This window comes from Trichoplax adhaerens, genomic scaffold (assembly GCF_000150275.1).
Source record: "Trichoplax adhaerens TRIADscaffold_17 genomic scaffold, whole genome shotgun sequence".
Lineage (NCBI taxonomy): Eukaryota > Metazoa > Placozoa > Uniplacotomia > Trichoplacea > Trichoplacidae > Trichoplax > Trichoplax adhaerens.
In genome coordinates this window covers 229250-256077 of record NW_002060959.1, presented here as the reverse complement: position 1 = coordinate 256077, position 26828 = coordinate 229250, and the positions used below count along the sequence as shown (strand labels likewise).

The 26828-nt window shown below is 32.5% G+C and overlaps 6 protein-coding genes across 6 annotated transcripts; 3 read left to right on the top strand and 3 right to left on the bottom strand.

Moving 5' to 3' along the window:
• Nucleotides 1-667: 667 nt before the first annotated feature.
• TRIADDRAFT_31308 (uncharacterized protein) lies at nt 668-2278 on the top strand (the record flags this gene model as incomplete). Its single annotated transcript, XM_002116708.1, has 1 exon — nt 668-2278. The coding sequence occupies one exon, from the start codon at nt 668-670 to the stop codon at nt 2276-2278; it is 1611 nt and encodes a 536-aa protein (XP_002116744.1).
• Nucleotides 2279-3770: 1492 nt separating this feature from the next.
• On the top strand, nt 3771-5345 carry TRIADDRAFT_60683 (uncharacterized protein; the record flags this gene model as incomplete). The annotated part of the gene is made up of 2 exons (XM_002116707.1): nt 3771-5214; nt 5284-5345. 2 exons carry the CDS (start codon nt 3771-3773, stop codon nt 5343-5345), a joined length of 1506 nt encoding a protein of 501 aa, XP_002116743.1.
• Nucleotides 5346-6571: 1226 nt separating this feature from the next.
• On the top strand, nt 6572-10493 carry TRIADDRAFT_5788 (uncharacterized protein; the record flags this gene model as incomplete). The annotated part of the gene is made up of 7 exons (XM_002116706.1): nt 6572-6668; nt 8105-8202; nt 9096-9221; nt 9833-9923; nt 10069-10094; nt 10205-10288; nt 10419-10493. Coding segments are annotated over 7 exons (597 nt in total), but the record flags the coding sequence as incomplete, so codon positions are not given.
• Nucleotides 10494-13286: 2793 nt separating this feature from the next.
• TRIADDRAFT_31333 (uncharacterized protein) lies at nt 13287-14801 on the bottom strand (the record flags this gene model as incomplete). The annotated part of the gene is made up of 1 exon (XM_002116637.1): nt 13287-14801. One exon carries the CDS (start codon nt 14799-14801, stop codon nt 13287-13289), a length of 1515 nt encoding a protein of 504 aa, XP_002116673.1.
• Nucleotides 14802-19696: 4895 nt separating this feature from the next.
• Nucleotides 19697-21193, bottom strand: TRIADDRAFT_31445 (uncharacterized protein; the record flags this gene model as incomplete). The annotated part of the gene is made up of 1 exon (XM_002116636.1): nt 19697-21193. The coding sequence occupies one exon, from the start codon at nt 21191-21193 to the stop codon at nt 19697-19699; it is 1497 nt and encodes a 498-aa protein (XP_002116672.1).
• Nucleotides 21194-25135: 3942 nt separating this feature from the next.
• Nucleotides 25136-26626, bottom strand: TRIADDRAFT_31422 (uncharacterized protein; the record flags this gene model as incomplete). Its single annotated transcript, XM_002116635.1, has 1 exon — nt 25136-26626. One exon carries the CDS (start codon nt 26624-26626, stop codon nt 25136-25138), a length of 1491 nt encoding a protein of 496 aa, XP_002116671.1.
• Nucleotides 26627-26828: the final 202 nt, after the last annotated feature.

The window sequence follows — 26828 nt, the reverse complement described above, 5'->3', positions numbered from 1 at the left end:
AACACGGCAGCGATTCTTTAAGTGATAAGGGTAACTATCAACAATCTTTGTCTTTACCATATCTGGAAAAGAGCGATTGAATTATTTCAATTTAGAAACCTAGATAATAGTATTGTCATAGGATATCTACTCGTAATTCGTAAACTGATGTTAGCGATTAAATCATAAAGTCAAGTTCAGTTTAAAACAAAGATAAATTAGTATTTTAGTATGTTTGCATATACCTATTTCTATGAATTCGATTTAAATTTGCATTGTTAAGCTACTGGTGTTATCGATTGACTAATTGTACGCAATGGGAATTTGTATAGAATCAATGTATTCTATTTCAGAAAATCATATAATCATAGTCGCATTCAAGGCTCAGTATAATACCCCACGGGATAAAAAATGATTGGTTATGCAGTATACAAAAATTTTAGAGTTACTTTAACGATATAGTAACTGTGTACTGATTTCTGCCAGTTATAGCAATTGTGTTTTCTTAATTTAGATTACAACAGACACGAGAGATTGAGAATCTTAGGGGCTAAAAATCCATTTCGTAAAGATTGTAGACTTTAATATTTTAGTTTTAGCGATATTTCAGTCTGTTAACTATGCAGCTTATGAAGTGATCACAATTACATAATCTAATTTAGGGATTCATTTATTCTTAAATGCGAGCATGGCCATCAAGGAAGAGTGTATTGGCGGCAACGACGATGACAATACAAAGAAATTAAAAAGTGATGAAGAAGCTGGCTTTGATTCAGATTCTACGATAGATCCGAATAATTCGATATCGAGTATGGACGAAATTGTTGAGGATATACAGATTGGATTATTCCATTACTTGATTCTAATATCATGCGGCCTTTGCTTTGCTGGATATAGTATATATTACCAAGCGATCGGTTTTATAATTATTTCGGCATGTGATTTAGATATTAATACAAGTAATAGGGGTTGGTTAAGTATGTCATTGGTGATCGGGTTTGCTCTTGGCGTTGGCGTACTTGGTAGAATGGCTGATATTTATGGTAGAAGAAGAATTCTTCTTTTCTCTTTAACAATAAATGTCATATCGATGTTAGCTTCTGCATTTGCTTTTAACTATAACATGTTAGTGGTTATGGCTTCGATAATTGGATGTTCACACGGCGGCCTTGCAGTATCTGTTCATACTTACGTAGTTGAGTTTTTCCCTCGACGTTATAGAGGTATAGCGGCTGGAAGTATGATTGGATTCTTAATCTTAGGAAGCTTATTTAGTTCGACTATCGCTTTACTTATTTTACCTCATCCTTTTTATAAACGTATGGGAAACATCTATTTTTCAAGTTGGCGACTATATCTTCTCATTAATATTATTCCCATGTTGATTGGTTACTGCATAATGCCTTGCATGCCTGATAGTATACGATTTGCATTGGAAAAATCTGAAAGGAAAACTGTAGGGCTTGTACTAGATAAAATTAATCGTATAAATTCTTGCTGCCAAAATGATAAAATTTTTCCAAAACAATACACCATGCCTTTGATACCAATTTCTGATCATCTTGACGATCAGAATAAGATGGCAGTTAAGAATGGACTCCAAAACGAAATAGGACACTTTCAACTTTTTTTAAAACCACCATATCTTCAGCGATTTCTATTACTATCTATTGGATGGTTCGGATTTTGTTTCAGTGATCAAGGATTTACCATATGGCTTCCAACTGTCGTTTCTTATTATACAAGTGGTAAAGTATGTAGGCATAGCCATCATCAAATACATAACGTTTCCCAAAAGGCAATGCATGATCTAGGTTTTGATAGTTTCCACTGTCAAGTTGGTGAGAACTTGAAAAAAGTCATTATGGATATCTTATTTGGAAATTTATTTTCTATACCTATTGCTATCATGTGTCTATTATTGGTGAACCGCATCGGTCGAAAATGGCTTTATTGGCCAATGATAACATTTTGTGGATTTTGTATTTTATTAATACTGCTAATAGATAACGAATTAAGTGCATTGATCTTGGGGAGTTTATTTACATCGATTAGCAACAACACCTGGATACCATATAAAACTTGGAGTTCGGAATTATTTCCTACAAAGGTTCGATCAACAGCTATCGGCATTTTCAATGTAATAGGGCACACAGGATCCATATTAGCTATGATAACATTCTCTTTATTGTTTCATAAGAATTGTACCGCAACTTTGATAATATTTTCATCGTTAGGTCTGCTAACTGGATTAGCAGGGTTATTTCTACCGGACACAACTAATGCTGATATTGATTAATTATTTCTGCTAAAGCAGATTCTAAAAATATTACTTATCCATAGTAAACCGATGTACCATACTGTGGAATCTCACAGTACCAATAATATTTTGTTCGCTAATAGATTATTGTTACACATACAGCGTCAAATCTTGTTCATTAGAAAATAATGGAGCAAATTCTTTCCTTAATTATGATACTATATGCCTATTGATATCATTTATTGAACCTGAACTAAGTTGTAGATTGGTATATGTTGAATAGTTAATAACTTATTTTGATTCTGCTTATCTCCAAGCGATAAGTGGTTTTAGAATGCAATATGTAGGTGATTCTCAAGACTATGTAAAATCGGTATTATAGTTCAACTTTGTTTGTATATGTCTAAATAAAGTTCAATGTATGTAGAATTAGGTATCATTTCAGCAATATTTAGCCTGCATGTAATTCGATGACAATAATATCCTGTATAGACTATGTTCAATTTTTGTATTAAGCATACGCATAATTAATTTACACTAACTTTGATTATATATTTTTACCATTGGCTTGCATAAATCGCAAACATTGTTAAAGACGATAGACAATGTAAGCCAATGGTGAAGTAAGTAAATTCTCCGTTTTTTAGAATCCATTATCTTATTAGTGTTTTATTATTATAACAAGTCTGATAAGGTGGTAATATTCTTATCTTATGAAAAAACTTCTCACGAAATAGCTTTTGTGATCAGACCTAAACTAGTCTATCTACTTTACTTAATCTCCGACTAACTTCGGAAATATTCTAGACAAGAAAACTAACCTATTCTAATATTAGAGAATTGAATCTAACAATAGGGATTTGGGTTAATTAAATTTTGTTTGCTACTAGCTATATTATATTAGTACAGTGGATTCTACGCTAGCCTCAATTCAATTATGCATTGCTACGGAAAGAGCAATAGTATTATGTTATAGTCCTACGGGAAGTTTCTTGATAGTTTTGACAGATCTATTCTTTTATTATGGATGTAATATTTTAAAAGATTTAGTATGCTTTAAAGATCTTAATGCAAAGTCTGATCATGATATAGTGTGTGATCGCATTTAATTTAGATGAATAGAATCATACTTTTTATAAAATTCTATATAAATTCTTTAACTAAATACAGTTAGTAGCGAATAATTCAGATCAAGCATCTTTTGAATTGAAATGTTAACAATGTAACGCATTTCATCACAGTTTATATTTCCTATGACAGAAAGATGATTAGGATAGGCATAATCCTCGGGGGAAAAGATATTGATAATGACTGATTGAAATGTTGATTTCTTCTCGTAACCCAGCAGAATTAGCTTATTACTAAGTAAAATCTATTTACGTTTCAATACAGTCCTGATTGCAAAGTTCGTACTAATAGCACCATAGTTTTTCTAAAATTGAAATTAGATATTCTATGTTTAGTAATACTACTAATGCTGATTTGATTATAAGTTAAGTCACTTCATCTATTTGCAAACTTGTATGGGAAAATGGGTTTCGAGGGATTGGACAGTGAACAAGACAAAATTAACGATAAAACAGCATTACTAAGCGAATCAGAGGGTAATTTCAATTGTGAATCTATTACTTCGTCGTCAAGTGTGGATGAAATCGTTGATAGCTTAGACATTGGATTATTTCATTATGCTATATTTATAACCAGTGGACTTTGCCATTCTGGATATAATATATTTTATAACATCGTTGGTTTTATAGTTATAACTGCCTGTGATATAGGTATAAACCAAAGCAATAAAGGTTGGCTAAGTATATCTTTTATGGTCGGCATTGCAGTTGGTTCAGTCGTCTTGGGTAAATTAAGTGATACCCTAGGTCGACGAAAAATTCTAATCATTTCTATATCCGTCTACTTAATAATGATCGTAGTAGCTGCTTTTGCTTACAACTATACTATGTTAGTCATCGTGGCTTCGATAATTGGCTTTGCTGATAGTGCTATGGCTGCTATCAGTGGTTCGTACGCGTTGGAATTTTTCCCTCGACCATTTAGAGGGAAGTTGCTCGGATGTCGTACAGCTATAGCTGTAATAATTGGAGGCCTTTATTGTTCTTTAATGGCGTTAGTTATATTGCCTCATCCACTTCATATCAAATTAGGCCAGATCCATTTTTCTAGCTGGCGTGTGTATCTTCTAGTAACTAATATACCAGTTCTATTCGGTTTTTGTCTTCTACTCTACATGCCGAATAGTATACGATTTGCAATAGTTAACAAAGACGGTATTAAACCTATTTTAGATAAAATAGATCGAATCAATTCAATTTGTAAACGAAATGGCTCTTCATCTGAAAAGTTAATTAAATCAAGGTTAGGCGACATAGTTATAAGAGGCGATGAAATGGATGAGTCTAATACTAAAAAGCAAAAAGGCGAAAAATTATATCAGCAACCATGGCTTAAGCGATTACTATTATTATCAGCAGCGTGGATGGGTTACTGTTTCAGTCAAGAAGGCTTAATTGTATGGCTACCGACCGTGGTTTCATATTATACTATGGGTAAACGATGTTGGCATACTTATAATCAAACTTCGCCGTCCCCTTTGAATCATCATTTGTATACCAATAGTCCAGTATGTGTCAGTACTGAGCAAATAACAAGTGTCAGTGTTAACATTTTAATTGGTAATGTACTAACTATACCCCTTTCGATTGCATGTATTACGCTAGTCAATCGAGTAGGTCGAAAATGGTTATTCATCATTTTAGTCTTTGTTGCTGTATTTTCTATAGCTGCAATGCTAATAATCGATGATATCATAGCAGTCAGGATCCTTGTGTGTGTTTTTACGATGGTTGCAAATAACGGATGGATTCCTTTAGCTACCTGGACTTTAGAATTGTTTCCAACGCATGTAAGGTCGACTGCTATGGGTATATTAAATTTTTCTGCCATTAGCTCTTGTATTTTAGGTATGTTTATATTTGCTGAACTCTTTAACCTAAATTGTACAGCTTGCTTGATACTGTTTGCATTGATAGGACTGTTAGGCGGTGTAGTATCACTATTTCTACCAGATACTAGCGATATGAATATCGGATAATGTATCATAATATAATTGATAGATAAAATTAAATGGTATTGAGGTTGTCTTAAAGGACAAGATTACTATTGCAACTGTTTTGATGTTGTTCGACCATAATGATTGATCATTATTCAATAACATTATTAAAATATTTTCTCTAGTCCCGTTATCAAGTAATAAGTGATTATTGCCGGGTAAAAACAGTATGATGACTGTAAATGTACTACTCATATTGCAGATTTTTTCGGAGAACTTGTCCTAATTAATATTATGCCGATATTTTTGTCATTTCTATTGGTTTAATCCTTCATAGAAAACATCAAAATATTTGTTTTAAACGAATCTGGGCGTATAAAATTTTTCAAATATTAAGATGAATCTGTGTTGTAGGAGTGTATAATACTAAAAGAAATGGCAATGGATGTAATCGCTATCGCTATTTACATGTAATGATAACTTTTGACACTTCAATTAGTCATTACGCATTACCAAGTTGCCCCTAAATGAACTTGAACTCTTGAAGTGATTCTTTAATAATTTCACTAACTTCAGTTGTCATCGCTATTTACTCGGATTTTTAATAAGAAATTGTAATAAAGGGAGGCCGTCTCTTTTTAGCTAATCACTTCTACATAAGTATTAACGCAAAAACTAGAGTTTCAATAACCTACAGGCAACAGGCATTGAATCGGTTTTTAAAAGTCATAGTACAGTACTGTATATTACAGTCTTATCATCGTTTTGCATCAGACGGACACCGAAGAGACAGTTCTATTACAGTACATAGTACTCAGGAAGGACAACTCAGTACTGTACACTGTACTGTACGGTGATCGACTACTGTACAGTGTACAGTGTACAGTACACTCAGTACAGTACAGTCTTATCATCGTCTTGCATCAGACGGACACCGAAGAGACAATACTACTACATTACTGTACTGTACTGTACAGTTACTGAACAGTCTTCAACGGAATCCTACAGTGTTTCCGTTACTTGGTTACCTGAAGGACAGTGACCGGCGTAAAGTCCTCGCTGGACTGGATCATCTAGCCAGCTGCAACTGGACACCTGCAATATTCATTGCAAATTCGGCCGCTTTGTAGGGGATCATTCCATCATTCACAAATCGAAATCTGCATTGGTGTCAGCATCAAGGAGTAGTTTTACTCTTGTGATTGGTCATTTATTGCATTGGCTAGCGGTACATTCCTGCTTAGCTCATCCATTCAATGTAGCCTATCATGAGGTGTTACTACGAAGTTTTGGGAGTGGAAAGAACAGCCACTACGCAAGAATTGAAAAAGGCTTATAGGAAACTGGCTTTAAAATATCATCCAGGTAATCGATGCTGGTGATAAGTCGACAGTTATTTAAAATAGAATAGAATCTATCCACTTCTTACTTGCTTAATAACCCTACTTTATGCTGAGTTAAGAATGATATGAGAAGGATATTCAGAATCATGGATTTTTTAGCAAACTAGCATTGGCTGTAGTTTCATTCATTTTGCTGCATCAGCAAAATGAATGTATTCTACAGTATTAATTCCTTTTTCAGAATAGTATCAACTCCTATATAATTTTAGGATGAATAATAAATAAAGACCATCTACATGCATTTTTTTCCCCCTTACTTACTTTATCATACTGAAAAAAAAATAAAATCAATGAATTCAAACTACAACCATTCCTGACCAAATTGTAAATGATATTCTGAACAGTGTACAGTGTGTAATACAACACCAATAGGAGTTCAATGAATCAAATAGTTGTATCGGATCGCATTAAATTGCAGTTATTTTTCGTTACGCTGATCACGTCCAAGGTGATCGTTGAATGTATTCGGTCTGTCTATGCGCAGTAATATGATCCACAAACCAGGTAGATTGATGCGTTACTTCAATCCCAGAATGACCGAATACATTGAGCACAAGTACAAGTAGAAGCATACTACTGATTCTCAAGGTGATATGGTAATACTGTTCTCATCGCTACTCGTCTATCTTCCAGTTTATACCTAGCATTGGTTAGTGTAAATCATATAGTATTTTCGTAAATGTCAATAACATGGAACACAAGTACACTTTAATACCATATTAATCAACGATCGCATACTCTAATGACGAGGCAACGTATACATCAAGTACATAAACAACAAGCTAGGATGATCAATCAACTAGTAGAAATTAATCGATCACATTAATTATATCTTTGGTCAAACAGCACTTCATTCAGAACAGGACTGATGTATTATAGATATTTCTCAAGTATTACTACTAATATTGATACAGAAACAACCATCCAATGGATATCTAAATTATCCAATATTGTTAAACTAGCTGGCAATCAGTATACTGTATTCACAGATAATTCCATATAAGCATTTGATATTCAAACACTACTTTGGGTATAATAATACTTTTAGCCGGTTAGAATGGATTGTGGTAAGCTATCACTCTACTCAAAGTCTTGCACTAGAAAAGTTAATTTAAGCCATTTAAATAGCAATCAATTACCATGACATCTTTTATAATAGTATCAGAATCATCGCTATGTATGTGACAATAGTCGCTCATGGCAGATTAAGTACGATAGTAATTTCAGTCGCTTGCTCGTATTAGATATTAAATGTCGATTAATTCTGTCGCGTTGATGGTAATGTGATATTATTCAGTTTTCGATAACACTTACGTAGGCATTGGATATAGGCACTTGTTTATCATACAGATTACTCACAAAGGTTTTTCTCGGTATTTCTTACTAATCAATATATAGATAAAAATATTAATCAGGCTGAAGAATATACTCAACTATTTACTGAAATTTTACGAGCATATGAAGTTCTCTCCGATCCTCATGAACGAGCTTGGTATGTCAATGATTAAGTTGTAAAGATTTCTTACTCTTTCAAGTGCCAATGATCTCACGACTTATAATACTGGGTAGCAACCGTAATTTATATGTATCGATTAAAATTTTGTTAACTTTGGAATAAATAAGATTTCGTCATCAATTTTTATATTAATCTAGCTTCATGTAGAGTGAAAACTTTAACGTTAGTGTAATCTACATTAACCTAAGTGGTCATTTTCAAACTATATCCTTGTATATATGACTTGCGAATAAATGGATAAGCATAGTTTTTGTATTTTACTTGCTCAACTAGCTTACTACACAATTTAGCTGACACTTCATTACTTTCTATGATACAGAAGGGAATTATTATTAATGATATTACTAATTAATCAGGAATGTTTAGTTTAAAAACTTGATTTATGATACGAAGGTTTTATGCGCCATTTAAAACGAAGATTTTGCAACTTAATTTGATTGTAATGTTTAATGTATAGTCGCTATTTAATCTATCATCAGGTACGATAAACACCGTGAAACTCTTTTACACGAAGGTAAATAGATTTCAACCAAATTGTGTAGCAGCTAAATCAGAAAATTTTTTATTAATGTTTAAAGGAATGTCTACATTTATTTAATTAATTCGATTTTTCTCGTCGCTTTTTTAATACCTTTGCTGTATCAGTAATAATAGTTCTTAAGATTGAATATAGTCACATCGTAGACTTTGCACATAGATCACGCATCTTTCTAGAACAAGGTCTTACAATTTAATGATTTTCAAATCGATTATTCAAATGTAATTGTCTTTTGGCTTAAAATCAGGTTGATTACCTATTCTTTTGAGCGGTAGTCTCTTATTGTGATCATGGCGTTGAATCCATGCTTGATAATTTACACTAGTAAAGTCTAGTATGTCCTTTCATTAATACCTTTCCTTGTTCTTCATGTTATAGGAGAGGACTATGTGCACGATTCTCTGAATCTTATGCAATTCTTTAAATCTAGTGCATATAATGGCTACGGAGACGATGAGAAGGTTCCTAGTATTTAAAATAATAAGCTTATGAAATTGTTAGATTAGAATTCGATTATGGAATCTGATAGCAGCTAGTTATCATAGACTTTATATTCCTTTGCATATTTGTTACGGCAGGCCTTAAGACTGATTTTGTCCGTAAGATTCGTAACGTTGGTTGCGACCAATCTTAAGGACGAAATCAGTCTCTGAAAGGGTAATAACGCATTAACTTAAAAATATATTAGTGGTATTTGAGCTGCATAGGTTGAAATTCTCTGTACACTCGCACGAATCTTGTTATACAATGTGATCCGTTTTCTACGACATGTTTAAATTTTAAAATCTATAAGTGAAACGCTTAAAAAAGACCAATCTTTATGAACCTTGCTATACAGATAGGTCTCTTATTATAGAAAGTCACCTTCCAATTGATTAATCTTTATCCCGATGAAAATTAGCTTAATTAAAAGCTATCCGTACATATTAAAACCATGCATTTGCGATCAATTTTATACACATTGATGCAAAAATTTCAATATCGAATGTATCGGATCACGTCATACCTGATCTGCAGTTACGGACATTTTCACGATGTGAACTGTAACTGATATCAATAATTGATCAATTAGGGATTCTATGCAGTTTTTCAATATGTTTTTGAAACAATTGCAAAGGAAGAAGAGCCATATAAAGAAAGTGAGGAATCTGCTCCCAGCTTCGGTAAGCTGTTAACCATTTTGCAATGAATTACATAAACTAATTGATGCGAGTGATCTTGCTTTTCACACGATTAGGCATAGTGTAACACTAATAGTTGTATTTATTTCTAAAAAATGTTTTATTAATGGCACTTTTGGTAATACAGGATTTTCCAACAGTGACTATGATGAGGTATAGTTGTAAATCATTAAATCTCTTTGCCTTACTACTGATTTTAGCCATGATCTATTAGGGTTACAGGTGATAAAGATTATACGAATCTATTACTCTATAATGCATAGGTTGTTCGCGTATTTTATGCTTACTGGCAAAGTTATAGCAGTGCATTTTCTTTTGTGTGGCTGGAAGAATACGACACTAGGCAGGTAAATAGTCTATTCGCTGGTCTATAAACGTTTATATTATTATTTTTTATTTAGCAATTAATTACTGTCACGATGTGACTTCTAACATCCTTAAAAGTAATAAAATATGAAATTATAAAATGCTATCAAGGCACCGAATAGAAGAACACAACGCTTAATGGAAAAAGAAAATAAAAAGTTACGAGATGCTGCTCGAAAGGAGCGCAATGAAAATATTAGGGTAATTATAATAAGGAGATTTAATGTTGGTCTTAATTAACTACTTTCTATACCTAAATAGAATGTAACGTTTCGTCCTAACTTAGGAACTTGTTGCTTATTTGAGGAAACGAGATAAGAGAGTTAAAGCACATTTGGTATACAGCCGAAATAGTATTCGTTTATTGAATTGCTCATAGGTTTCTGTACGTTTCATTATTGCCTGCGATAGTACCTTTACAGTTATTTATTTCGGAAACATAGGAACTTATGAAAAAACAACGACTAGAAAAGGAAGAGGCCTTCAAGAAAAAGCAATTAGAAGAGAAGAGACGAAAAGCAGAGTAAATAAACTATTCTGTATTGCAAAAGTAATGTCTATACTTGTAATTATGAATTATATTTAAATTTGCTTATTTGACCTCTGGAAGACTTTCAAAGGCATATCAAGAGCAAGAATGGACTGCTACATCTGAGAAGGTATATTCATCGCCAACAGTTTCCTTCTCTATTGATTGAAATTTGTAGTTAGTATTGTAATGTTTGCGAATGGATTTCCTGCAGGACTTCGTGGATATTGAGTCAGCTCTTGATGATGAGTTTGGCGGAGGAAAGCGAAATGATGATAGTTGTAAGTTCTTTCAATCTCTCAATCATAATATCGATAGAAAGTTTGTTTTAAATTTGTGCTTACATTAAATCGATTTCATAACCTGATTTGGCAGCTGGTAGCGACGTTGCGGGCGATGGCTATAACTGCATTGTATGCAATAAATTCTTTAAAACTATTAAGGCGTAAGTCATTTATGAGGTATATGTCGTACAATTTTTTAAGGTTAAAATATCATCACAGGTGAAGTATACTCTTCTATCTCATAGCTTTCGAAATCACGAAAGATCACGGAAGCATCAGGAATTACTGGCATTGCTTGTAGATGAATTAGAAGAAGAGGATGCGATATTTGCTGATGAGCAAAGTGGTAACATAAACAAACAAATGGTTTATTTTTAGCCGGCTTAAATACTTAGCATAGCTGTACCATTGCCTGACATAAATGACTGCAATCTTGTTTATCAGATACCGAAGCACTTGAATTAACAAATGATTCAACTAGTGCGCCAGATGCAAGGTTTTTAGAAATGAAATAACCGTGCCGTAAATGTTGTATTAAATTGACTAAACATAAATCATTTTTACTGAAATAAACTACGCCAGATCCAAGGATCTGAGTGACGATGAGAAATTATTGGATAAAGTGCCAAATTTAAGGTAAGGTATAAATTGAAGACGATAATAAGTAGTCATTATTGAATAACATTGATGCATATGCTCATCTGTAACCAATGGTTTTACTCAGTTTTATAATTCATTTACGGCTTATGTGCTTATGCTAATGTTTAAGTCATGTAAAAGTTCTAACAGGTCCACGGAAGGAAGTGAAAATGATGATATAGTTACGAAAATGTCGAAAGTTAGGTAACTTAATACTTTACATCAAAATAGCTAGATGCTTATCGAGAAGTGCGTTGATAAACTGTATGAAATCAGGGTAGCTGTTACTATTTGTATCTGTCTTAATGGCATTAGTAATTATCGAATATATAATTTACTCTTTTGTGTTTATTTTTTTTGTTTCTTTAAAATTTAAATGTAGTCTATCTAAGAAACAACGGAAAAAGAAACGAAGACAGGATCAGGTCAGAGAGCAGTCAGCTGCATTGATGAAATTATTTCTGAAGTTTTTATGCGATGGCGCTACTATCTGGTTTTATTTATCTTAAATTAATTTATAAATCGTATCACTTTATTTTGTAGTTGATATTGAGTAGAGTATAGAATAATATAAGTAATTATTAAATTAGAGAGTTTTAATTAGATGTTTAAGGAGTCTACTGCGGCACACGGCGAAATAATGGAAGACAAAGATGATTCGCAACCTATTCTAGAAGCCGAAGATAAAACTGATAATGTGAATACTTCTGCGGAAATTGGAAGGTGAGCTAAACACCTATTTACAGGGATTGTCTTCTATCTGCATGAAAATTTATCAATTATGTTATCATTGGTTATTACATAGTACTACAAAGGCAAAGAAATTAAAAGGAAAAAAGGCTAAGGAAGCTCGAAAAGCTCGTAGAGGAGCCGAGGCGGCGAACGAAAAGGTAGCAGTCAAATTTCATCGTCAAAAGTGTTTCAGATTAATATCGACAAGCTTATTTTCTCACGCATAAGAAAGTACTTTTATCACTTCGAAAATTCTGATTCTAAACTATGTCTTATCTAATACAGGAAGAACATAGTGAAGAAACTGCTATACAAATAAAGTGTAATAAATGCATGCAAGTATTTTCAACGCGCAATAAATTATTTCAGCATATAAAAGAAACTGGTCACGCCCTAAATACATCACATGAACATAGGTTGGAAGAAGAAGTTCGTGATCGTAGTACAAAAAGGAGACGAAAGAAACGGTCATAAATATTGCAACTACTTAATCGATATTCAAATTTATGCAATTATTTTAAGATTGGTATTAGATAAATAATACGAAAAAATTTCTATATTCATTTGTTGTAATGTCAGAAAATAACTAATAAAAATTTGTTGAAATCTAATTTTGAAATTATGCGTTGTAAATTTTTTAAAATTTCTTCGTAAGTGGCCAACATATTGGAAGTATTCGATCTTGAAGAACTCGGGCTAATAGCTATCGAGACTTGACCAGTAGTTATTTATTTGATATCAAACCATAAGAAATGCGGCTAAGATCGTACTTAGAGCGAATTATTCGCGGTATAATTATTTAAGTCTCTTAATTTTAAGCCATATTCCCTTATCTGGCTGATTTACCATAGCATAATAACGCGTTGGTTGCATTTTCGGATCAATTTCTATCTGTAAGTGATGGACAAGTTTAGCAACAACAATTTTTAACTCGTCTGTAGCAAAATTTTTGCCAATACAATTACGTTGGCCAGCGGAGAATGGTATATAATGATACGGATCCCGATTTTGAATGTTTTCAGCTGTGAATCGCTGCGGATCATATTGATATGGATTAGGCCATACTTCTGATCTTCGACATAAGGTATGAAGTTGTAAAAATACAGTTGTACTTGCTGGAACCAGCATACCATTGACTGTCAAATCTTGATTTAACTTTCTTTCTATAGTAGGTACTGGTGTATATATTCGCATAGCTTCTTTAATGCACATGTGAGTATAGTTTAGTTTATGTAGATCATCGTAATCTATATTATCTTTATCGCATAAAATCCCGTCGGCTTCTTCTCGAACTTTATCTTGATGTTGTGGATATTTAGCTAAGCAATAGAGTGTCCAAGCTAATGCACTCGATGTTGTATCATGGCCAGCGAACATAAATGTGTTGACTTCGTCTCGAATTTCTTGAACGTTTAAACCATATCCATCTTCATCGCGTGTTTGTAATAATATATCTACAAAATCCATATGCTTCCCTCGCCTATTTTGACTGCTTTGTTGATTTATATTATTATTCGTTAATGTTTCTTTTCTCCTGCTAATGATTTCATCAGAAAATTGGTTTACGTAATGACAAAGTTTCAAAAACTTCTTACCGCTTGGACTCCATCGATAAATGCAATCGAATGAATAAGGTAAAAAGTGAACTCGTTCTAGAAGTAAGCGCGTTAGCTGCCTTGACGCCGTGATGTAGGGATGATATTTACCTATTGTTTGGCAATCTAACTTTATGGAAAAAGCAGTTTGTAATATAACATCAAGTGTTAACAATTTCAGGTCTTCATAAGTGTCAAAGCTTTCTCCTTTATCATCTCGGGCTTTCCATTTGGTAATAATGGTATCTATACAATCATTGTAAATTCGTACATAATTCTTTAAAATATCGTAATGGAATGCTGGTGTTAATAATCTTCTATTCCTTGCCCATCTAGGACCATTTTCTGCAATCAATCCATGCCCCAGCCACGGTGTAGCCAGCTTATAAAACCAGCTACCTTTAGGTGACGATGCTTTAATGATATCTTTAGCTGCATCACTGTTGTTACAACAAAGAACGGGGAAAATACTAAACCAATGGACAAAGCACGTATCATAACTGGGACAACGTTTCTCGAGCATTTGAATGCAAGCCTCATCAGGTTTACCAAGCTGTAACAAATGGCCCATTAGCCAATGTGATGGAGGTGATGGAAATTTTCGAAGTGATTTCCATATTCTAAAATATTGTATAATATCTCCTCTATTCCTTATAACGATGATTACGATGAATGCAATTACAATAGTGAATATTGCTTCAATCCAGGATAGCATGACAAGCTCCACAAATTTACAAACCAGTAGTTCAACTTAAAACTTGAATTAGAAGAGAGTTAGAATGTAAGAGTAGTTTCCTTGAATGTACAATCTTTTATCGCATATGTTTATTGGGTCTGCCTATCCATATCACTCTTAGTTATGGTAATTTTTACAGCTGGTTGAGTGGATAAACATTTATTTCTATTATTTTATTTATAGTTATACCTTTATGACGTATGTGCTATATTTGCTTTTCTGCCTCATACGTATGCAGAATGATAACATATATAATAAAAATAATATTTGCTACGACTGGTCAAGTGTTACCGGTGCTTGAAATGATATTATGAGCGTATATGAACAAATAAGGGAAGTAGTTTAACCGTTCCAGATCTACAATATAAATTTTTATTAGATTTTTGAATGATTTTATAATTATAATAGAATATGTAATGAATCATGAATACTGATTGGTAGTTTTATCTATGATATTATAGTATTGAAAATATCGATGAAGTTTACTATAGGTAGATACATTTGTGGGTTTATTTGAAAGTATGTTGTGATAGCGGCGCTAAGTTAGGTTTCGTTCCATTTGCCCTAAATATTTTGTATTAATAATACGGGTTTCACTGATGATGGAATTACTTCCGTCGTAGTCTTACATTATGTAAACACTCACATAAACCTAATGTTAGTTAAATTGCTATTGGTGGTTATATGGCTGAAGCTATAGTTTAAAGTATTGCTTTACCTGATGTATCGACGGTAAATCTGCTAACCGCAAATCATTTGATAAGACATTGAAGTTTATATGTTATCCAAAATTTAATTTCTACTAGATATAAATTCTATGGCTTGGTAAAAACGAAATAAATATAGGTAGTGGAAAGCTTTAATAGTGGTATAAATTGAGTACAAGAAATCAACATACAAATGAAAATCATAAGATTTGTATCAATGGTGCATTGATGAATATTGAATGCTGTAAAATTACGTAGATACTTTTACATATTATACAAGTATAATATGAATAGACAGATTGATGTGTACCCTTAAGTCAATAGATGGATGGATAAATAAAGATATAAATAACAAGATAGAAAAGTATGTAAGACACGTACTTTAATTTCCGATAATAAGTAGAAGGAATATCTATGTTTTCTTCCTGTTGTATACGTCTATGCTAGCTAATTAATTCGTAAATCTGTATCACACTGAATTATAAATTTGTGAAAGCTAGTGGAATAGGTCAACATTTATGTCTCTACCATTTTAGAATTCATACCGCTATTCCAGATTTACTAATGTATATCTTTGTTTGATTCTAACAGGTCTACGCTCGGTTATTTAGTATTTACTGAATCACAGCCTTAATATTATATACAGGGTATATTGGCGTGTGTACGAGTAAAATATAGTAGTATACTGAAATAGTTTATTCACGAGTAGTAGATAAGTGTGCGAAGTATCACGACCAGTTATTGATTGTGAGCCAATAGCTTGCAATTTTATATGGATTTGGTTATAATTCGGCAAGAAATAGCATCAGCATTGGCTTGCAAAGCTAGCAGAAATTGTAAATAAATAGATAACGGTCTTTCGGCATGTTACGGTACTATCAGTTCCGGAATGTACCGTTATTGAACCAGTAGGGACTACTATGCAGTACTACTGTAGGTAAAAGAGTAAAGCACGTATCTGGTATATTACAGGCCAGTTAGTATCCCTCAATCCTCTTCAGTTATTAAGTCCGCTGCCGCCTCCCACTTTACCCACCTTCTTCATTTGCATAAGCTAAATCATGGACTAGAATAAGATCTTCTAGTAGTTCAAGGTTAGACTAACCATAAATAGTAAGTATAAAATAGTATTATGTTATACGGTATAATGATACAATTATATTTTAGTATAATGATAGATATATTTGATTGTGTTGGTAGCTATATTTCATTTATTTAGGCTATAAAGAATAGATATTTCTAGGATGCTAATACTATAGTAGATGATTGCTAGCTACTATACTAGAGGTTGTTTATGACTAATATTAGCCAGTTCACTAATTATAGTACAAGATTTATGTGACCTGATATACTATAATTGTGAAAATACTCAACACTGAACGTGCTGAATACTAGTAGAAGAGTAGTGGTACTTTTAAGTAAATTGATTTGGATTATAGAACGTGATGATGATATATTTCAAAAAAGGATAAGGTTTAAGTTGATTCAAGTCTGATTGTAATTTAGAATGTCGTCATAAATGGATTAAACGAAATGTATTCAAGAATTGCGGAGATGAGCTCACATTAGAGATCTCATTTCACCTTGAGCTCACGATACTTTGGATTAGATTCTTACAGTAATTAATTATTGCTCTACTATTTTTAAAGCTTGCAATAAAAGCCTTTTACTAAGACTATTATTTGTGAAATACTTTTATTACAATGTGATAGAGAGCAATGATATGTAGACTAATTGCAAATGATAAAAAAATTAAAATGCCTTACAATGTGGTCTGCCTACGTATGTGTAATTACTACGCTGAAGTATTAAATTCTGAATAAAACGATATCTATTTACACTATCATGGATTGGAGCTTTTTGTTGAGTTAGGTACCATTTACGTGGATTGATTGCAAACATGACTTAAAGTAATGGATAGATAAGGAGTTTGTTACCTTTATTTCTCGCCATGAATATCAATCAATTCTTGCATTATACCGCAGTAGAGCTATTTGTTGTGTATTACTATCTGGAGTTAATACTAACAATCATATTGTAAGGTTTGTACTACTTTCCATCAGCTAGGAAGACAAAAGATTGTACGTGTAGTTAAAGTTGTTGTAAAGTTAACTACTAACTCCTATTCTCTGTTTATTTTATTGAAAAGCGGCGGCTTATATACGTACGCCATTCACACTCAAGTTTGTATAACAGTGAATTCGCTAGTGTATGCAGCATAATACACCATTACAACGAAGAATTAACACATGTAAAACACTAATAATATTCAACCACAAGTATTATTTTGTAACCTGTGACAAGAACAATTTGTAACGCACTAACTGTAAGTATTACTGAATTAGCATAAACACACAAAAGCAATCGCAACTGTACTATAACTGACTGACACTGTATAAAGTATTGCATCGTATAATCTAGCAAATATAGCGTAGTATATAATACTATTGATTGGTACTTCTAAAGAATTTTGATACATTCTTTAAACATTAATTGTATGATCAATAAAATAGAACTATCATGTTGACTATAAAGTGATGAAGTTAGCTTTGAGATTATCATATATCTTTCGACGAGAATTATAACGAATTCAGATTATCAGTTTCCTAAGAGTGATGTTTTGGAAAGTTGAAAGTTTGACATATGTTGCAATAAAGTATAATAGAATAGTTAAAGGAAGAGTAACCTGTATTGAGTTAGTGTAAGAGAATAATGATGTAAAATTATTGTACAAGTAACGACGTGACCAGTCGAATAACTATAATAGTGTAGAATTGGCAAAGCGTGCAAGCTTACTGTGTAGCTACCAGAACTAACTAACGAGACAGACGAAAGAAGATAGCTTTTATAATGTTAGGAGCACAGCAGGAGGAAACTATTTATAGGCCTGACTGATTCATGAAAATAGGTTAGTTCTATGTTAAGCTAGTGCTTCAGTATATACTAGCTAGAGTGCAAGATATTTCCTAAGAGTAAATTGTTAAATATAGATCATACATATTTAGTGCTATGTTGCAGTCTTAGAATTATGCTACAATCCGGTGAAAACTAATACTTTTACTAGAAATAGACTATACCGTATTTAGAAATAAACACTATACTAAGTATGTACTATTAGCAATGTTATCAAATTTAAACCATTATAGACATGAAAGACCTACCTTAGTTAAATCCTATCAAATTTATTCTGTTTACTAAAGTTAGCAAAAGCTATTCTATGTCATTGGAATGATAGCCAAATTACGGTGTACATCGCCTTCAAATTTTAAAGTTTTATTGGAGTTATGCAAAACACGTTTAATAGTACGACCAACAAGTACTTAACAGCTGATTTCACCTTACTATGAAAACATTCGAAGATAGCCAAGATAAACCAGATAATAGGACTTAGCTAATTCATTAGGCTATTATAATCTCTTGCAAAACACTGCAAAATCAGATTCCACTACAAGAGCATGCAATAAACTGATTAGTATTTTTATAATAATTGATAAAAATTTAGCCTTCTTATTTAGAATATCTAGACAATTAGCTTAACTGATAAAGGCAATGCTTCTAATTATAATTGCAGGCGACAATGCTCTTTATCTGATTGTTGCTGCCCTATATTATTATACTTCAATTAAATAAAATTTTGATAAGAACAGTACCAGCATCAAAATTTTTCTATAAAGGGTACCGTAGATCAATACAGAATAAAAGATTATCATCAAAAATTTTTGACAGTTATCGTTTAAAAACGAGAATGTAATACAGATTGATGATAAATATCTGAACTTCAAGTACTCTTCCAAAAGCATCGTTCTAAAAATTATGTAATCCTTGCGAATTCTTTGCACAATGATCTTAAAATGTTATGAATTTTGCACATTAATGAAAAAGATTCGCGTACATGCCAATTTTGCGCTAATTATCAACTATCTTAGCTGCTCTTAAAATTAATGTAATTCTGCATACATCCTATAAACCAAATTTAAAGCTTATAAATTTCATACTTCACTGCTTAAAAAATACCGTAAATATATCACAATTTTCAAACAGTTTAAGCCATAACTAATATTACGACTGTTATCACAGGCAGTAGCATTAATATCATAAGTGCAATAGTCTTTATTACAAGGAATAGATTTAGGTTAATGTTCATCATCGATACAGCTAGCATCAAAGCTAAAAATATCTTTTCTTGGCCTTAATCCATAATCCAGTTTCAGTTTGATTTACAATAGAATGATAGGGCTTAACATCGTAATTCGGATCAATCTCCAAGTAAAAGTGATGGATTATTTTAGCAACGACTACTTTGATTTCGTTCATAGCAAACTGTTGGCCTATGCAATTTCTTTGGCCAGCCGAAAATGGTAAATATTCAAATGCGTCGCGATTGTTTATATTTTCTATAGAAAAACGATCCGGGTCGTAGTCGTTAGGATTAGGCCAACTCTCCTCACGATGACAAATACAATATAATTCAAGATTGATAATAGTGCCAGAAGGAACCAATTTACCATCAATGATCATGTCTTGGTCCATTCTCCTTTCTACAACAGGCACAACAGTATACAAGCGTAAAGCCTCCTTTATACACATAGTGGTATAATTCATTTCGGATAAATCATTCCATTCAACGTCATTTTTATGGCTCATAAAGACATCAACCTCGCGGCGAACTTTTTCTTGATAATGAGGATATTTTGCCAAGCAATAAAATGTCCAACTGAGTGCACTGGCAGTAGTATCATGGCCTGCAAACATAAAGGTATCCACTTCATCGCGAATTTCTTGAACTGTTAAACCATTGCCATCTTCATCGCGTCCTGTTAATAGAACATCTAAGAAATCATAGTGTTCTTTTCGATTATTTTGCTCTTGGTTTTCTAATTCTTTTTTTCTCTTTTCAATAATCTCTTCTACGAATTGATGTACAAAATGGCAGAGTTGAGAAAATTCTCGACCTTTGGAAGATAACCGATAGATCCATTCGATATAATGAAGCAATGTAAATGCTCGATCAGTAATCAACCGAGTCAATCTGTGTATCGCGGCCACATAAGGGTGATTTTTACCACTTGTTTGACAGTGAATCTTAACTGAAAAGGCGCATTGCAAAAGGGAATCGAATGATAGTAGCGTTAAATCTTCGAACTCATTAAAACTTTGGTTATTTTGACTCCGTTCTGTCCATTTTTGGATAATAGTGTCAGTACATTGATTGAAAACAGTTAAATAAGATTGAAGTCGTTCGTAATGAAATGAAGGAGTTAATAATCTCCTATTTCTCTTCCATCTGTTACCATTTTCGAATATTAATCCTCGTCCAAGCCAAGGTCTAACCCACGCATATATCCAACTTCCTTTGGGCACCGATGCTTTTATAATCGCTTTTGCAGCTTTGCTATGATTAATGGATAAAATAGGAAATATAGACAGCCAATAAACGCTACAAGTCTTAAAACTTTTAACGTAATGCTCCTTCAGTTGGATATGTCTTTCATCTGGCTTTCCCAGCAGTACTAAATTGCCTAACAACCAATGTTTTGGAGGGCATGGAAATTGTTCTAAAGCCCTTCGAATACGGAGGTGCTGTACTATGGCTTTTCTCTTTTGGATGAATACAATAGCTAAATAGCCGATGATCAGTGTCAGGGTAACAACGAGGATAGACATTTGTAGCTGCAAGTAAATTTCTTTCGAATAGCGTCTGCTACACCCTAAAACAAGCTATCCTTTTCTTTTATAAATGTAGAATTTAATGCATAAAGTCATACTAATCATTATAATTATGCATCACTTCCTAAGAACGGTCTGAAACATGATACTGATCAATCTTTAAGGTTGAATCTGTTCTAAGCCTTGCTGATTAAGGGCTGTATAATTTTAAAATGGCTTACCTTGGATAGACCAATGACGATAATGTTAGTTTTTAATGCTTGCAAAATAGACGCAATTCACTACTTCTCAATATGTGATAACCATGAAGAATATTACTTCGTGTGAATATTATGTAGACTTACATTTAATTTCAATCTGTTCGTAAGTACTTTGTTGTTCTGGTCTAAATAGCTAGCTCACAATACTAAACAATCTAGCAAACAAAATGCAGTTAGTAAAGAGATTACCACACCGTGACTGAAGTAAAACCTCCAGCAGACTATTTCTCACAAATGCAGAACTTGCTTTCGTTGTTGGTATCCGATTATTAAGACCAGATATCTATTATTGGTATATAGTTATGACTCCGTCCAATGCACAGACAGACAAGAGTTAATATACTGACGGACATAAAAATGTTTATGCCAGTGGTCAATTAATTAGTACTGCACTTGCGTATGGTATTAAATAATTTATATCGAGATTTTACGTATATATGCAGTATCAACTTTTAAGTCTCTATAGCGATATACTGCCTAAGTGTCCAACATTCGATTCAATTCGAGATTGGCCTATTTAGCATTTAATTCTTGATCGAATCTGTTATGCAAGTATTTATTGCTGATACAATGACTTCAGTTACCGCCAATAAATCAAGATTTAGATGAGATTTCTAATGTATACCGTATAATATGGTTAAAAATGGTTATTTGCAATTGTGCATTACTTTAAATAACAAGCACCATCTAAGGAATGCCTAAACTACGATAATTGTTTGAATAATTAGTATTTATAACTGATACAAATAACTTCTAACAGCATTAATAATCCAGAATTGGATACGACTTGTTACAGGTAATTTTCTTAAACTGGTTAATTGCAATAAAGTATCTTTCATAAAATAGACTGTATAGAGAGCGTGTAAGGGTTATAATAAACGTTTGAACGTAGCAATAATGGTAGTATTGCTGATTTAATGACTTCTGTTAGTATTAACAATTGTTAATAAGAATTGCAATAAAGTTTTAAATAAAATTTAGAATCTAAACATAATGTACTAAAATTAATTATTGTACTCATCTGCTATAGTTAATATAATACTGTAGACAGTATAGGCATGTGCTATGCTAGGCTACAATAAGAGTTAACATGTGATTTAAAATTTGAAATTAGTTTTGACCTTGTTGCACGTTGTTAAAACATCAGTTTAGGATTAGTTTTGTGTTTCCACACTCGTCCTCAACATTCAATTTTTCATACTAATAAATCGTTCCATTGATTCAATTCGCAAAATCTACAAGTTCAACTTTAATTTAACAAAATTCGATAGAACCTAAGTGCAACTACTACTTAACCTTATTCATATTGTTTGCCAATTCGCAATTACAAGATTGCTTTGGAGTTGAAAACTTTAAGGAATATTTTTATCCACATTAGGAGTAATGCACTGGTAGTACATAGAACCCTAATTCATAGTCTTTGGGTTATTATAGACATCATAATTGGAGCAACAATATCAGTCGATGATATTCGAAATTTACAGTACTACGCTTTACTCTATAGATAGTATTTCCAAATTTTGTAAAGAGAGCATAACATTGCACAGACATGCTCAAGGTAAGCTAAATTGTGCGGAAACAATATTTAATGAATGATTTGTCGTTATATTTACTTTTCTGTAACAATATGGTATCGCCTTATATCGTTATAAGCCAATTCCTATCTTGCAATTCTATCTCCACTATTATCCTTATCCTATACGATGTTGGCAACGTATAATCTCGTACATAGATAATGTGTAATCAAGCAATGGGGCGTAACTATTGCTTAATAAATATTGTAATGATTTCAAAAAAAATTCCTCGGTGAATCTTATTTTTTGAGTAGTCACATTTTTAGCAATCGTGATAATTCAATGATAATCTAAGAAATTAGCAACCTAATACAATTAGGTCTAAAAGTGTTGAGGTTGCACACGATTGACCGGTGATAAAAATTTAATTGATTGGGTAAATTTATGTAGTACAGTCCCAAATATGTCTAAGATTAGAATTGTAAAAGCTATACAGTCCTTAGTAGTTGTAACACGAACTGAATGAATGTCATAAATTGAAGTTTAAAAGAAACTGTAGTTCTTTTTTTATTCTTTAGGAGATACTTTATCGCAATACCATATAGCATCTTAAGAACATTAAAACAATAAGTAGTTTTTAAGTGAAACCTTATTTTATTGTATAATAAGAAACTTATTTCGTCTAATAATACGAAGGGCTACCTATTTTCGGTCTACAACAAAATCCGCTATTTAGATATAATTAATTATAAGATTATTTTTATAAATTCAATCATATCTTGCCGGTTAATGTGCATGATCAAGCTAAAAATTTTCCTAAAATATACGATACGATTATGCATTACTATTAGACATCCCTTCTATTTAAAGTTTCTTAATATATTCTTCATAATCTTAACTTAACGCAATCTTATAATTTTTTAAAATTCTAATATATTAATGGTCGTAAAAGGCCACAATATGCACCATAAATATCATCTGAGAGTAGATACTAGTACAATCTAGCAATTAAATGTTCAACGGTAATAATTTTTACATGATCTTATCATTTTTTGTCTTAAGCCAATTTGAGACTGCACTGCAATTGAGTAGCAATTAAATGTCTGTTTTATTTAATAATTCTCGATTACAATCACGCCAAAGTATAAGTTTGGCAATATGCTATCACTTTTATCATTCATATCGACTTTAATAGAGCTTAAGAACATGAGTATTTAGCTGTAAATGGAGCAAAAACGTGTGTAATAAACGCAAGTGCTATATATCTTAGAGTAATCATAAATATTTTGATAAAATATTTTATTTAAAACTTGGCAAAGCATTACCTGCCTCAAGGGTTTGATGTACTATACCGTAAACCTTAACTCAGCTTATTTTTTCAAGCATCATTTTAAAGTAGCTAGGGCATAAGGGCTATTCATACATCGCACTTTTCAAATTCATATGCTACTCATTTAAAATATAGTGCTAGCTAGCAATGACACTATTTATGAAGATGCATAATTAGACTACCATGAAATATAATTCGCAGTGCTTATTAACTATGAAACATTAACGACTTTCTCTATCTATGCTAATAAATTAAAAAATTGTACGAAAACGATATTCATGAACCTTATTACCTTACTACCATTCGACTAAATGTCATATTGGGCCAATGCAATAAAATTAATTTCTTTTGATTGTCATACCTCTTAAATCAAAATTTTTTATTTCTAATTTGAATTAAATTGAAATGCTGGACATTTTTTCATTCAGTGAATATATATGGCTATCAGCTAATCATAGCTAGTACTATAATTAGATTTGGATCAGAATAACTTAATTTTATATCATACACATTTATAATTAAATTCTCAAAGCGGGATACAAACTAAATTGACATATTACCTTAGTAAAGGCTGAGCTGCCATACCGTAATCACGGTATATTACAATGAACTTTTTAATAAATCACTTAAATAAAATGATAAACATTTAGGATGAAAACAACCCGTATGAAACACGTAATATTTTTTATTAAAACTTGAAATTTTTAATTTCATTCTTTTTATTGAATGTAGCTATAATTGCTACTTTTTTCAAAAATAATCAGTTATAAATTCTTTTTATTGCCGCATAATAATTATGTGAATCAATAGTGTTATTTAATTGTAATGGCTAAAATTAATGTATCCTTTGACGATTTTTAATTTTAATCCATAACCCATTCTCCGGTTGACTTACGATGGCGTGATATCGCTTTGCTAATCGTTGATGGTCAATTTCTAACTCATAATGATGCAAAATTTTTGACACTGCTACTTTCATTTCATTCAAGGCAAAATGTTTACCGATACAGTTACGATGACCTGCAGAAAATGGCATATAATCATACGGATCTCGAAGTTTCGAATTTTCAGTATTGAAGCGTTGAGGTACAAATTCTGTAGGATTTTCCCATGTATCTTCACGATTACATAAAGCGTGAAGATAAATACGGACCGTTGTTCCAGCTGGAACGAACTTGTTATCAATTGTCATGTCGCGATTTAATTTTCTTTCTACACTAGGTACTGTTGTGTATAATCTCATTGCTTCCTTAATGCACATGGTAGTGTATGTTAAGGACGACAAATCGTCCCATTCAACGTCATCTTTATCCTTAAAGATGACATCGATTTCTTCTCTCACTTTAGTTTGATGCTCACCATATTTAGCCAAGCAGTATAAAGTCCAACCTAATGCACTTGCTGTAGTATCATATCCCGCAAACATAAATGTGTGGGCTTCATCACGAATTTCGCGTAGCTTAAGACCTTGACCGGTTTCATCGCGAGCAGTTAATAAGATGTCAATAAAATCGATCCTCTTATGTTTTTGTTGATCAGTCATTTTGTTGTCTTTATGAGATCTTAAATTCTCAACTCGTTTTTGAATTATTTGATCGGCAAATGAATGAACAGCATCACATAGATCATAATAACGCTTCCCTTTTGTCGATATGAGATAAATCCAGTCAATGTAATGATGCAATGTTAATACTCTATCGATCACAAGACGCGTTAATTGTTGGACAGCTGTAAGATATGGATGATGAGTCTTATTTATTTGACAATCTGTCTTGACAGAAAATACGCATTGTAATATGATATCGAAAGATAGCATTTTGATATCAGGATGTTCATCAAAACTATGCGGCATATCAGCATATTGCCGCCATTTGTTAACTAAAACATTAGCGCATTCATTGTAGACTTTCAGATATGATTTTAAGTTATGAAAGTGGAATACTGATGTCAATAATTTTCGGTTTCTTGCCCAACGTTTACCACTGGCAAGAATTAATCCATGACCTAACCAAGGTCTCATCCAATTGCCGATCCAGCTTTCTTTCGGTACCGAAGCTTTTATGATTGATTTTGCGGCACCGCGATGGCTACATATCAAAACTGGAAATATTCCAAACCAGTACGTATAACATTTATCATATTTTTTAACATGATTATGGATTAGCTTGATACGATTTTCATTAGGCTTTCCCAGTTGAAAAATGTTTCCAAAGAGCCAGTGAGGTTTTGGGCCAGGAAAGTGTTGCAATGCTTTACGAATGCGAAAATACTGAGAAATATATTTCCTTCTTTTAATGATAACGGAAAAAACAGAACTAATAACCATCGTTACGAGGACTAAAGGCAGTGATGGCGCTTTAAAGCCTTTTTCAAGAATAAAAGTTGGCACTAAAGTATCAATTACTTGTGCTAGTGTCATCTTGCTGTCTATCTTTGTAATCGGCCAAAAAATTTAAATTGAAATAAGTGCAGTTCTATTCTTGGATTGAACGATGATAACTGAAAGTCAGAATTGTGTCCTACTTAGT